At 37.8% G+C, this 14077-nt stretch overlaps 1 protein-coding gene and 1 long non-coding RNA gene across 2 annotated transcripts in view; one reads left to right on the plus strand and one right to left on the minus strand.

Moving 5' to 3' along the window:
- Positions 1 to 4493, plus strand: LOC149049160 (uncharacterized). Its single transcript, XR_016185388.1, has 4 exons — positions 1 to 93; positions 2296 to 2552; positions 3428 to 3588; positions 4356 to 4493. It is a non-coding gene; the product is annotated as an uncharacterized LOC149049160 (long non-coding RNA).
- LOC149049161 (uncharacterized) overlaps positions 1070 to 14077 on the minus strand; it is a 27882-nt gene continuing 14874 nt past the window's right edge. Inside the window, 21 exon segments of the mRNA XM_089202192.1 lie at positions 1070 to 1287; positions 1644 to 1837; positions 2369 to 2494; positions 2840 to 3004; positions 3420 to 3575; positions 4105 to 4167; positions 4382 to 4600; positions 4898 to 5137; positions 5684 to 5923; positions 6365 to 6559; positions 7080 to 7274; positions 7601 to 7726; positions 8293 to 8415; positions 8742 to 8876; positions 9392 to 9523; positions 10092 to 10331; positions 10718 to 10891; positions 11600 to 11713; positions 12244 to 12346; positions 12897 to 13107; positions 13726 to 13861. Coding sequence (XP_089058318.1) covers positions 1650 to 1837; positions 2369 to 2494; positions 2840 to 3004; positions 3420 to 3575; positions 4105 to 4167; positions 4382 to 4600; positions 4898 to 5137; positions 5684 to 5923; positions 6365 to 6559; positions 7080 to 7274; positions 7601 to 7726; positions 8293 to 8415; positions 8742 to 8876; positions 9392 to 9523; positions 10092 to 10331; positions 10718 to 10891; positions 11600 to 11713; positions 12244 to 12346; positions 12897 to 13107; positions 13726 to 13861 — 3281 coding nt within the window. The 3' untranslated portion in view covers positions 1070 to 1287; positions 1644 to 1649.

Below are 14077 nucleotides of genomic sequence, written 5' to 3' on the forward strand. Positions count from 1 at the left end.
ACCTTTTTAAGTGCGACTACTAGGTATTCAAATTCTAAAATCAGTTCGGCAACCAAACTTGATAGAGCTGGTCGTTAATATGTTTTTAAAGAGGTAAGAGAAGAATTTATTTTAAAGCATTAATTTTATATCGCAGATGCTTTCCTTGCTTTTCTTTTGCTCTCTTTATTAGCCTTGGCTGCTTTTTTCTTTCCCCTGGAATAATATTTTCTATATTCCTTACACTCTTACACTGACCACTACGACTTTGCCGCCGTAGGCCTTTTTCGCACGGATGAGTGAGGAAAATCGTTTAATTGAAGTTTTATTTTTTTGTATTTATCGAATTGGACCGTGAGAAAGAAATAATGCGTGCGCGATTGTTTTTGTAGATTGTTTACTCAAAATCACTATTGCTTTTCGCCCCCTAAGAAGACAGAGAAATTTAACTGAAGTAGGCGCAAATTTTCGTTGCTATTATACGTAGTTTTAGGCGCCTTTTACCGGTTTGAAATTCTCCTTACAAATTTTGATTGTCTGAATCTACCGATAGAAAAATTAAGAAATGGTTCTCTTTTTTAGACAAAGATAACGGCGCCAGGAAACAAATTCTCATCAATCGATAAAGCCTTTGTCTAAGCCTTTCTAGTTTGACTAGAGCGCCTTAACTGTTTGAGATGTTTTTTGGGAGTTTTTCAAAGTGACTTTGAGTAAAATGTCGTTGAAGTTGTTATCTGTATCAATTCCTACGTACCAAGCTGGAGATCGGTAAAAATCTAAAACTAAGCACGGGTGAGTTTGTCGCAAACAAAAGCCAATTACTGAAATGCAAGTCCTTGCTTGTGGGAGCACCAAACTCAATATTTCTCACTAAGAGTTCACAGCATCGCTCTCAGACAAAATCTGAGCCAATTCTCTGAAATGAAATAATTAGTTTCAACGGGATTAAGTAGGAATGTAATATATTGGGTCATAGAGCAGAAAATAATAATGACCATGCAAGGTTCTTATGCTGCATTAAATAAACGGTGCTTTTCTGAAAAAATTGAAAACTAATTCAATTCACAATAAAAATCTGCAAGGCTTGATAATTTTCGAATAATCTTTATTACATTCTTAACCCTTTAAAAGCCCGTTACATGACAGCATCCTTTTTTTCTAACTACCCCTGTTATTACGCCTGGGTTTAAACCATTTACCCTATTACACTTAAATTTTTCTTCTAGAACATTTAGCGCTAAAAATTTATTCCTCCCGTCAAGGCAAGATCCATTCGATCCATATTTTCGATTTTCGGCTTAAAGACGTCTGTAAAAAAAATAGGTGAAAAGAGAGTTACGCGTTTAGTTTAACCGGCTGAACATATATATATATATTAATTTTAATACATAAACACACACACACGTATATATATATATATATATAATTTCCTGCGATTCTCCATGTCTTTAATTTTTTATATTTTCACATGTTTCACATGCAATTTTTTTCTGATATGATGGGCCAGGAATCGATTCAGGATAATCACTTCAGAACTTTATTAAGTTAACTGAAAATTCCTCTTTGAGACAAAAGTACCGACCGCTTCATGGAATATTCAGTTAATTATAATATTAAGCGAAAAGGAAAGTTTATAGCTATTCGGTAAAACAATCCAACCTTACCTGCGGCTATTCAGAGACCTGAAGTACATCAATCGTGACACGCTTAGCAATTCCCATAAATTTATTTTCAACTTTGCACTCGTAAGTTCCAGAATCAAAGACATCAGCATTGCGAATGCTGTACACAACACCATTCAACTTCGCGTCCGAATCATATACATTTTCGATGGTGACTCGCCCAGAAGGCATTGAACCTGCAGACAGTGAGAAGTGCATTATTAGTTCGTATCGCACGGGTTTGTAAGGCGGTGGCATATTCTTCTACACACAGCTTACTTATTCAACCAATACTGGCTTGACTGTGATGAGTTCACCGCTTCTACGTTTGAATAGAAACTCCGCAGTTTTCACAAAGAATCATTACAAGGATGATGGTATTATCGTAATAATTCGCTCGCAGTATCATGTATAATAACAAAATAAAAATGAATATAAATGTTACCCCCGAAGTAATGAACGCTACGTTGGCAGTAGTGGAAACAAACTTTAGAAAAGTTCAGGCCTCATGACCTCTGCGATACTGAATGATCTGACAAGCTAACTGGGAGCTGGTTATTTTGTTATTAGCCTAGATATTTTTTTTTTTTCACCACTGATTTAGTGGTGTTCATTACCGCGAGGGTCACACTCGTATTCTTTTATTAATCCACAGTTCACATATAAGATTTCTATGACAGGAGTCCTACTCAATTGTGATTTTATTGACGAATTTAAGGAAACACTACCTCCAACTTTAGTCCACGTGATCTTTGGTATCGGGTGTCCCTCGATGAAACAAGCGAGTCTTACAGTTTGTTGCACACGTAGGACTTGACTCCGTGTTGGCATCGTCATAGTGATTTTAAGGGCACCTGGAAGATAAGAGAAGAAAATATTTAACAAGACAGAGTTCAGTCTTCAAAATCCACGGTAGGAAACTTATAATTATTTTCATCGTGGTTCAATCAGGGAATCGTAGATGATGAAATCCAAAGAAAACCCCAATTATAGAGAGGAACTGGCGATCTAAAATTTTCCACTATCGGCTTATAACAATTCTTGAACCTTTTATCACCTAGTATTAAGGATAAGGAAAATAGAGCCAGAATTATTAGAATGAAGTAAATTACAAAGTGTCATTCGATATCCCAGTTTGGAGTCGACGCCTTTCGAAATGAGATGCTACAGATAATGCCTTCTTGCGAGGTATCACTTACAATTGCAGTCATCAGCTGAAGAACTTCCTTTGCTCAATGTAGTCGAGCCTGCTGGGCATGCGTGGCACTTAGTTCGTTGGTAATTGTCTTGGTATGTTCCCACTGGACAGTCCAAACAAGGATCGACGCCACCATTAATGGAATATTCACCAGGCCTGCAGATTGCTGAAACGAGAAGCTACAAATAATTAACGGATACAAGAGATTCATCGCGTCTTTGAACAAGGAGAATTCTAACAGACATACCATTCTACTATTAATCATAACCATTACAATTTCCTCAAACGTGATTAGTGCATAGCTGCTTTATTTCTCACTAATCATTCCGTAGAGCTGTAATCGGACTCCCGTTTCGTGACCGTCCAATTTTGTTAATCGCTAGTATGATTACAGACCGAATTGGACTCCACTTAGTCCTGTTATCATTATATTACCATTACCATAAATAAGACTTGTGGGTCGGTTTTTATTTTTCAAATTTCGGTCTCGTATAAGTTGCATATGAACCGCAGAAACACCTTTTCACTAAAGTACGAAACCGACGTTAACTTCAGCCATTAAATTCAAAATATCTCCTTACGTTTGCAGTCTGCATCTGATGTAGATCCTCTCGTGTTACTAAAAAATTTCTTTGGACATGGCATGCATTCCGTCATTCCTTCTGTATCCTGGAAAAAGCCAGGTGTGCATTCTTTACATTTGCCAGAATCTCCATATGTTCCCGGAGGACAGTTCACTGAAGAAAAAAGGTAAAAAACATGTCACAAAGTACATATGCAAATTGCAAGCTCACACGAGAAATGATGATGCATTTTCAAAAACTACAACGTTGAACTACCACGTTCGGTATCTCTCATGATTAATTGGTTTTCGAAATAATGAACAAGTTATCTGTGGAAAACAACGAATCTTATCGAGGTGAAAGGCATGCAACCGGTTTTTTTTTTTACTTTATCAATAGCGAAAGACAATGTTCTGGAGATGAGGGTTCCTTGAAAAACCATGTCTTCGTCTCAGCTTACACACCATTTAGATGAATTATGATTAACTAAAAAAAAAGGATTTGGAAAAATAAAAGAGAGTGGTATAAAAAACTATGTCCGTATAAAAAATAATACATAAATTCAGTACATCTTGGGGTATTGCGTACCAGTTACAGGGAGGTTATGATGGATTAAGTCACAGAAACTTGTAAGAGCAGCAATCACGCAAAATAAAAAGTGGTGAATAATCCCTCTAAGAAGTTTTCATGAATTTTAACATACCACACATGCCTCCCATCAAAGCGGAACCTTCTTTGCAAGCTTTTCCGTCTGCTTCTCTGTAAGCTAAAATAAGATTTGAAAATAAGATTTGATACTCCTTAGTACCTCCCAAGCAGTAAAATAAAAGCTTTCTGTTTTACTTTTCTTCGGTCATATTCATTGGTCTGCATTGTTCACGTGAGTCATTCTCTATATAAACGTTTCCTGTCATAATGCAATATTGAAGTAATGATTTGCTTTTTCATAAATAGAGAGAGCATTCGAAAATTATTCTTACCTGTGCAATCTACATGCTTGGTCAGTTCGGACACTTGATCATCCCGAGAAATCCATTTGTTGCCCTGACACTCGTAAAGAGGACGTTCGAGCAGTCCAGGCGATCCGGGGGGAGTTGGGTTGAGAAGGAAGCCAGGGTCACATATCATCCTTACAGAGGTGCCAGGAATCTCTTCTAGAACGCCATTCCTGGGAGGATGAATCGTCTTGCACTTAGTGCCTGTAAGATAGGAGAAAAACAAACTTTGGATGGGAAATGAAATCACATAGGAGAAGGGTTGTGATCATAACAAATTAAGCCTCGCAATTACCTAGTTTATTAGATTGTTAAAGGCGTGCCTGATACAGTTCATAGTGGGTGGTGCCCCACCAAATTTGACGAATAGGTATTTTAAAGGTAGATGAGCAAGCTTGTCGATGGGTGTATCGATTGAGAACAAAAAAACTACAAAACAGTGTAAATAAATGAAATGATGAATAGTGCAAAAACTGAGAATGTGTTTGCAACATTTTTTACCTTCGACAGTGATGTCAAACTTGCAGTTGGCTTCATTTCCCGCAGCATCGGTTGCAACATATATTATCGTTAATGTTGAAAAAGCTCCCATGTCGAAATTTGGCTTACGATTGGATAACACACTAGCAACGCCTACGTTATCGGTAAATGTAGGCTCCTTCCATGTAACTTCCTTGAAAATGGTGTCGGTTTGTTCCGTAAAAGACGCTGGGCAGCCTTGAACTGAGGGAGGGGTGACATCTACAAAAAGCAGAATAACTTATCTATAAGTGACGAAATTAATCCTTGATTGCATCGGTGTTCCCCTCCCCACAACGCTTGTAAAACACCTTCGACACCGTCTCAACCAATCAGATTAAACCATCTTTCTGTGTCTCAGGGAGTTTCGTTGTTTGCGTATGAAATTCCATAGCTCATTGCAATATTTATCTTTGCTGTAATTAGTTGGCAGTAATGTGAGTATTTCTGGCTTCACGTAAATCAGTTAACCAAAAAGCTCTCTAACGCTAGTATGGCATTATTCACTGAACTAATAAACATGCTCATCGATTCCACATATGGATTAAGGGGCTTTTTTATGCAGGAATGTAAACTCTCATTGTAGATGCTTTTCAGGTAGGAACAAAATTGAAGTTTATTTTGGCAGACATCTGATAAAAGCGAAAATAATGTAATCTTTTGAGTTTCCTCACGTTATCCGCAAGGTTTGTTGACCAGGTGAGTTCATTAATTGAGTAAGATATTCGTTATTTTCTGACAATGAATCGTAAAATTCAGTAATCTCACCGATGACGGTTATGAAAAAGGTGCAGCTTATCTCTCTCCCAGATAGTGTCGCTGTCCACATAACCCTATGTTTACCGACAGGGAAAAGATAATTCTCATCGTAGTTGCTAGGCGACACCGTAGGGGAGTCCACGTTTGTTTGCGGTTTCTGCCACTTGTATCCTAGAGCTACTGCAGACTTGTCTGGTTCAAGTTCTTCTACTCTGTCCATCGGACACTTTATCCACGGACCACTAAACACTTATAAAGTATAAAATCAAAATATTTCTATGTGCAAGATAATGAATCTAACTCCTTCTAATCAAGTTCTTCGACTCTGTCCATCGAACACTTGATTCATGGATCCCTAAACACTTATTAGTTATGAAAGCAAGATATTTATTTGTGCAAGATAACGAATCTAAGTCCTTTAGTGCACATACTTTAAAACTGCAGCATTTGAGTCTGAGGCTTGCGCCAAAATTGCCTCTCTAATAACAACATGCAGATGGAGATTTTGAACGTTATACATGTATGTTATTACTTACTGAAGGTTATCATCGTCAAGGACAGATGAACCAGGAAGCTGAAGGGGGAGGATGGTACAAAAGCGAAAATGTAACAGAATGTTATCACTGAAAACTACTGCAGGCACACGAAATATTCCCGGATGTTTTGTATGTTATAGGCTACTTTCTTTACCTTTCTCGCAAGTAATTGACGCCATATCAGACCATGAATTATCTCCTTGACATGTCGTAAATCTGGGTCCTTTCAATGCATAGCCTGCATCACATTCAAAGAAACATTCCACACCGTACTGTGAATCACTTTTCCCGCATGACGATGGAACCACAGCACCATTGGCTGGTACAGTCAACTTCGGACACATAACCGCTGTGAAAACATATATATTCGTAGATATAATTATTAATATGCAGCCAGAATAAAGTTTGCCAGACTGATCGACTGTCGTTGGAGTGTTTTTGCCTTATTATACAGAGCTGTAAGTTCCATTTTAAAGTCACGTTATGGTTGCTTTGTAGTTATTTTAGATTAAGGGAGGAAAACATAATGAATAAACGCTAAGCTAATTTAAGAACGTAAATTGGCTACAGAAAAGAATTGACGTTTAAAAGCTGACGTTTCGCTTCGTCCATTCGCTCTGACGAAGGTCTAACGCTCGAAATTTCAACCTTCAAACTCTTTACGTCTTTACGATGGCCAATTTTTCGTTATCAACCCAGTTTATAATACTGAATTACCCTGAAAAACGCAATGATTGATAGGTACCATTATTTTGCTACTGGAGATGCGAAATCAGAAATAGATCGTCCAAAGACCAGTTTCCTCACCTGTTACCGCCTTTTGAACACATACAAAAACTGGATTTATCTAAATAATCCGTGCTACTTACGTTCACAACGTGGGGCTGTCCCTTGCCAAAATCCGTCAATCTGGCAGACCAGAGAACTATCACCTACAAGACGGTATCCAGTCGCGCACGTATACTCACACGCAGTGTTACGCGCAATATTTGCACGACCATCAGTGCAGATTTCTGGCGTTATTTCTGCCTTTAATGGAACTTCCAATGCTGGGCAATAAATCTCTGTAATAAATTAGTTTATGCTAATTAATGTGTTATGAAAGCGAAGATTAAAGGTGGAGCCTTGGGTAGCTAGTTTTTAATAGCTTTCCTTAATTTGGAAATACTCAAAAAGACTATTTTAACAAACATATTTTAAAATCAATGCGCTTATGGGTCGTAAAGCCAAAGAAAAAGGAACTCACAACAAGCCACACCATCCCCTTCCCCCTGCGTTCTTTTGTCGCTTATCGACAAACTGACTATACATTCAGTTTTTTAGTTTGATATTAAGGCTCTTATTCCTGCAAAAGTTAAAAAAAAAAGAATAAATATTTATGAAACGGTACCTTCACATGTCTTGTCGTCTTCCATCAGTCGATAGCCAGCCGGGCAGTTACAGTAATATCCACCTTCATAGTTATGGCAGGTATGACTGCAACCTCCCGAGTCTGGTGCCTTACATTCATCAATATCTACAACAAAAAGATTGTCCTTTCTAATGAGATATCCATGTCAAGTTATATTCTAACCATCGTTAATGACAAAGTTAATGATTGTAGATTTACATAAGGAATGCTGTAATCTGATTCGCTTCGCTACTCGCTATTTGTTACGTGGTTTGTAGTTAGTACAGTGGATGACCTCACAGCGTGCCGTTGTAAACGAAATAGATTTTAAACATACACTATTTATTTCTTTTAAAGGCCGAAATGACTAATACATATTTAATAAAACAATAATATTATTCGATTTCAATTTCTATGCGTGATAGAAATTGTGAGCTCTTGTGAAATAGATAACAAGTAGCACAGCAAATCAGACTGCAGTATTTGCGATAGAAAGCTAATAGATTTGTTTTGATTAAGATTAGATGGGAAGTAGCGCCGTCAGTCAGATTGCAGTATTTGTGATGGAACATCAAAATGATACATATATTAACAGCGGAGCTCGCAACGCGCGCATCATGGCCCCATAATTATAGGAAATAGTAGTATATTTTAGCCTAACAAATATGTTTTTGTTGTGGGATTAATCTCACCTTCGCAACCCATTTTATCTGATTTAAGTCTGAATCCTGCTCTACAATCACAGTTGAAGCTACCATCGCTGTTACTACAAATCTGCTCACATCCAGCATTATCCATGCCACATTCATTCCGATCTAGGTAAATTTAAAATGAAATCCATTGGAGGAAAAAAGATAGAAAAAAAAGCCAGCCTAAGTATAATTTACCAATGAAAGTTGGAAGAAACATACTCTACTCTATTTGTTAACAGATCAGCAGTGGCAAAACTAAGCTCAGAGTTTCTTGAAAAAACGATTCGCCCTATGTAAATTAATAAAATGTAGCAGTATTCGATGCCGTTTTCCGCGGCTTATTTATTTTGGGACGATGGAAATCTAACGAGTTAATGAAAAACGTCATAGCATAGTTCTTTAATACCTTATGCGTGGTTTGTATCTGTTGTACTCATTACGCTACTCACCTTCGCAAACGAATTGGTTATTCTCTTGTAGATGGTATCCCGCATTACATTCACAGTGGAAGCTACCAGGAGAATTGACACACCGACCATTTGCTCTGTCACAGCCTCCATTATTGAGATTACATTCGTTCCGATCTGTATTGGAAAAAAGGAAGAGTGCATTATTTTCCCGAGGTATTAACGTACTTCGAAACAATATTTTTATGCACGTAATCAGTTTAGAGTGTTTCTTTATATGAAGATCGCAAAAAATATTTCTCGGTCGTTTCAGCGTTGTCATTTATTCACAGTTTTCGGGTAGAAGACGATTTTGTGGTAAACCCGACATAGTTGTTACAGAGTCCTTTTCTTCGTGCACAACTTGTGTCCGTATGCCATGTTATAAAAGAATGGGTTCATTCTTTAGCTGTGCTTGTATCGAGTTATGAATGTATTTGGGAGGTTTGGAGAGCACTCAAGAAGCTAGAATTGCTCTTATGCTTCTCTTGTGCTCTCCAAGCTTCCCGCGTGCATCCATAATTCGGTATACGCACGCTAAGCATAAACCAACCTTTTTAATTGGCCACAGAAGTGCATGAGCCTTTCCTAGAGGATCACTATAATATGAAACGGAGGGACAACCCATGTTATGATATTGAAAAGCTACTCACCAATGCAAGTCATTCCATCGTAAGCCAGAGTGTAACCAGGCAGACAGCCACACTTGACTCTCAAATTACACAGGTTATAACAAACCTGTTCACAGCCGCCATTATTCAGTTGACAAAGATCTGCGAGAGAGCCTAGGAAATAAGAAAAATAATAAAAAAAGATGGAGCCATTCCTTGATGTTTTCAAATAGCACCGTAATTATACACCATTGTGTGGCAGTTGCAATGTTCGTTGATCAGATAGAGGGAAGAAATTCAATGATTATTCTTCTCGAGAGCCTCCTAAAAATTATTCGGATTGTGAAAGTCACAAATATATAATAAGGGTAAAGAGAAAAACAACCCATTAAGGAAATTTAAGACAGGAAGAAGATCATGCTGCCTACACAATGACACAAAAAAAGTAAAAGAGTGGCCCCACATGTATCTGCATATTTTATACAAGACCTTACAGCTTGGCAAAAGCGAGTGGCTTTGCATGAAAAAGTGATTCGTCTAATGATGACAAGGGATCAAGCTTGGGCTTGAATTTTAAAAAAAAATTGTTTTCGTAAATCCAGTGGGGTTCCAATACAATTTGGAGCTGAGAAGATTAAAAAATTGTGAAAACAAATGGAGCTTAGCTTAGCTTGCGAATAATCTCGTTTTTCTCTCTCAATCTGGCGAAGGTATTTCGAACATCATTGATTTCACTACTTACCAACTCTTGAATAAACTGCCACCTCGCACAAAGTTAGATACTCGTATTGATACATCTGTACCGACACATATCGCCCTGGAATTGGTGGATCGCACTGCACCCTGAGTGCTTGCGCCTGATCAACATATCTAACGCGGTCGTGACAAGTCGGGTTCTCTTTGTTGTTTTTACTGATCCCGACTTTCACATCAAAGTTCTTAAGCCTTTGATAAGATCCATGCCGATTTACGATCATCACATCTGTGCAAAGAGAGAATGTGGGATGAATGTTTTCCAAATATTTTGTTTTCATCTTCAGGTTTTTTTTTTTGTCGACAAAAAGTACATAAGACAAATGAATGAAATGGCAATCAGATCATTTTATTTTAAATGCTATTAGGTCTAGTTCATGAAAAACTTCTGATACAACCGAAAGTTAGAAAAGCAGGAATTTTTCTTTAAGATTAGACAACATCGTTCTTAAATAAAACTGTGTTATGTGTATGATAACTGAATGCAGTTTGCAGAACTACAATTACAGTCAGGGTCAGTTTCTCTCCAGCATTATTCAGCTGAGTTTCTGAGAAATTTCAAGTTGAAGTTTGAGTCAAATGTTTGCGCCTCAGTCTCGCCTCAGTGTCGCGTACCTGTCACGATGTATTCTCTCCCAAGATCGACTCTCCACCAAGGGTCTTGCTCTTTCCTAGTGTGAGTGCACGAGTTTTCGTTGTAAAAAGAAGAATAGTTTTCGTCGACAGCTCTGCTGCTGAACCCATTATGAGCTGTACTTGATTGCTCTGTAGTCTTATGGTAAGCAAGATCTGAAAATGGAAAAATCACAAGGACCTGTCAGTTGTGTGTAACCGTTTAGCCTTAGTTTATAGCTACAATTTGCCCCAAAACAATCAAAATAGTAACAACCAATTTCCAAGTTTTTATGTCGTTTCTAATATCGATGTGAGGAGTTGTACGCGACCATGTACAATCATACGTCACCGCTTAATTGAACGATGAAAGTATCTCGCTGCCCATGAGAGAAATCTCTCTTTTGCTTTTCTTAGGAGCCTTTTTTACAAGATTTTGTATTGTACTTCCCCGAAAAAAGCTTCTACGAGTATTCCGTCTTGTCCGAAGAACGGCTACAAGTGGCTGATTTTGATTAACCACAAACCAAAAAATAAATCATATCAGTTACATTTACAAGAGCGATTGTGTTAAAGGACCAAAAAAAAGCAAAACAAAACAAAAAAATTAAATGATCTAGATGTCTCATTCTCCTGCGGAGGATCTTTAGACTTATAGTAGTGTTATTTGGTAAATTAGGGGGCTACCACAATGACTGTCCCCTTACCGAAAATTAACCAAATGAACAATGACTCCGGCTTAATTCACCTATGCCAATCAGATCACAGGACCAACCCAGTCAAGCACACATGCCAAATTATCAATTCAGATGGCATTCTTTACCGGTGGTGCGTGCCTGCAGTGGTCAGTATGTGTCATTGACCATAGAAACACTGTAAACTTACTTCTCGCAAACTTGCTACAGATGCTCGCAACTGATTCATCCATAATTTCAAATCGTTGGTCCAGTCTTGCTTCATCAAAGTTTGTGCACTTTTCAAGACTAACATATGGGCTACCTAGAGAAAAAAAGATAAGCAAACATTAAGCCTGTCTTCCTCAGGTTTTTAAAAGTACACCTTAAGAATTCTATGACCTTTTGTGCTTAACCTCATCGTCGTGGAAGAGTTCTTTAAACCTAAAGCCCTGGACTTCTTAAGAAAAATAGTTTTACTATGAACTTTTTTGCAACTCGAATAACGAGTGAGTAGATTGTGAGTAAACTATTACTAACATAAATTTCGCAATTATTTGGAGCTTCGGTATGGAAAGCACAACTAATTCTACTTGTCGTCAAAGCAATATCATTAGTCATCGAATATAAAAATTTATATCTAAAGTTAAAATTGGACCAGGTTTGGTAAAAAACCGCTTAAGAATTACGTTTGATTGAAAAAGCAATAATCGCCATAAAATATCCAAGGGAGATGGAAAAAAAACTTTTTTTTTTGGAATGGAAAAATGGATTTTGTCAAATTAACTCACGTGTCAAGAAAGTTGTCAAACAAAACTTATGCTTCAAGAAAACTGAGATGTCAAACAAACTTACTTGGAAGGAAAGTGTATAAAAGGTGCTTCTTGTTTTCTGAAAAGTCACTATTTTCGCAGTTAGAATTCAACACCAGATCATCGCCATTTCCAGGGATCATGGCCTGAAAAAAAGATATTGATAATCGTATATCCACTTTTGTGGTGAAAACATGCCTCTGTTATAGCCTTTAAATGAAGCATTTAATTGCGTTACCTTGCGATGAGTAGGCTCTTTCGTAGGCAAACTGTTACACTTGCAGTTATTACTAGAGACCCACAAGGTGAGTTAAAAGGAAACTTCGTCCAAAATATGCCGCCTGATCACACCGATTATCTTGTCGTGGGGTGGACCAACAGCAATTCTCATACCTTCAACAATGGCAGGTTTCGGCTGACGTGTTTGCTTTCATTCCAGCTATCCAACTCAAATCATGTGATCTGGGAGGACAGGTTGTCCTATTCTTACATAACCCCATACACTGAGGTGCATGGAACAAATTTCGCAGCTATAACCTTACGTCATGCGAATTGGGTGAAAGCAACAAGGAATTAAACACGTCAATCAAAGCTTTCCCTACCTGCTTCCTTTACGAAATTTAGGACGGGATTTCCGGCATAGTGTACATATGTGCAAATGATGATCCAAATATTACGCTGCATTTCGATACTCACCCCTGATTTGGGGTTGACACATTTTCTGCTTGCAATGTGTTGTAATGAGCCTCCAGCTGTAAAACTAAATTTATGTCCTTCGCAAGATGAGTACATTCCAAGAACAACATCATCAGTGACTGCTCCAATTGGCTTTGCACACTTTCCACTCCTGATGTGCTTCAAATAGCCATCTTCCAGGGCGAATTCTAATCGATTTGCAGAACTTCCTCTGTTCAGCAGAAAAGACAGCTTTTAAAATCGTTTCAACATATTTACCAGACGTCTAAATATTTACTGTAAGGTATTGCACACTTTCTCAGGCTACCTGAATCTGATTAAAACTCGACCGGATTACTGACATCAGGGTCGAGAGAAATATCTAAGTTAAGTGTGAAGGTAGAGAGACTTAGGGAGAGTGCAAAGGTCCATACTCTATTTTTGATACCCTGCTATCAATATCGCATTTACTCTTTTATTCCATTCTAAGGGTGGCATCGCAAGAACTGAAGTAAAAACAAGGGTTTTCTTTTTATTCGAAAGTGATTTTAACGAAAACCATATTTAGTTATATTGTTAAAAGTTCCATTTATTGGTCCTTGTGAATGCACTTGACATGAACTACAATTGTTCATTTCATGATGTTACTTCCGATGTGGACCGTAGCGTTTCAATTGTACATTAAGAGTCCTCTTCAGGTATGATACGCACTCCTCAGGCATTCAATGAAGTTTGCAGGATTTGATCTGGCCCTGACAATGAGGTTCGACTGCGTTGACCACCAGGATACCCCTCTCCCTTTCCCCATGTTTCTGGTTTAATGCATTAAAAACTGGTAATCTTTTCATACCCTGTAATGTAGCATCCAGCGTAAATAACTAATCCAGTGCCATCCGGTACTGCACTAAAACCACCATTCTTCACATGAATGCATTTTGAGGAACTGCGGTGAACCAGAGGGCCTGGACCATTGATTGTTGATGTACCTATGTAGAACCACATTACTGCTTGAAACTGTTCAAAGTTTTTTTGTGGTTGTTTCGCCAATTTGACATCCCACTCCGAGAAAGGTCTGTCTAGTTTTCTACTGTGTTGATATCGTCGTTCAAACTCAGATATGTGTAAATGAATTACAAGAAATAAGAATAACAAGATTTCAAATGAATTGAGTTCTTAAGTGTTTTTTTTTTCTTTTTTTTTTT

This window comes from Pocillopora damicornis, chromosome 3, assembly GCF_964200805.1.
Source record: "Pocillopora damicornis chromosome 3, jaPocDami1.2, whole genome shotgun sequence".
NCBI lineage: Eukaryota > Metazoa > Cnidaria > Anthozoa > Scleractinia > Pocilloporidae > Pocillopora > Pocillopora damicornis.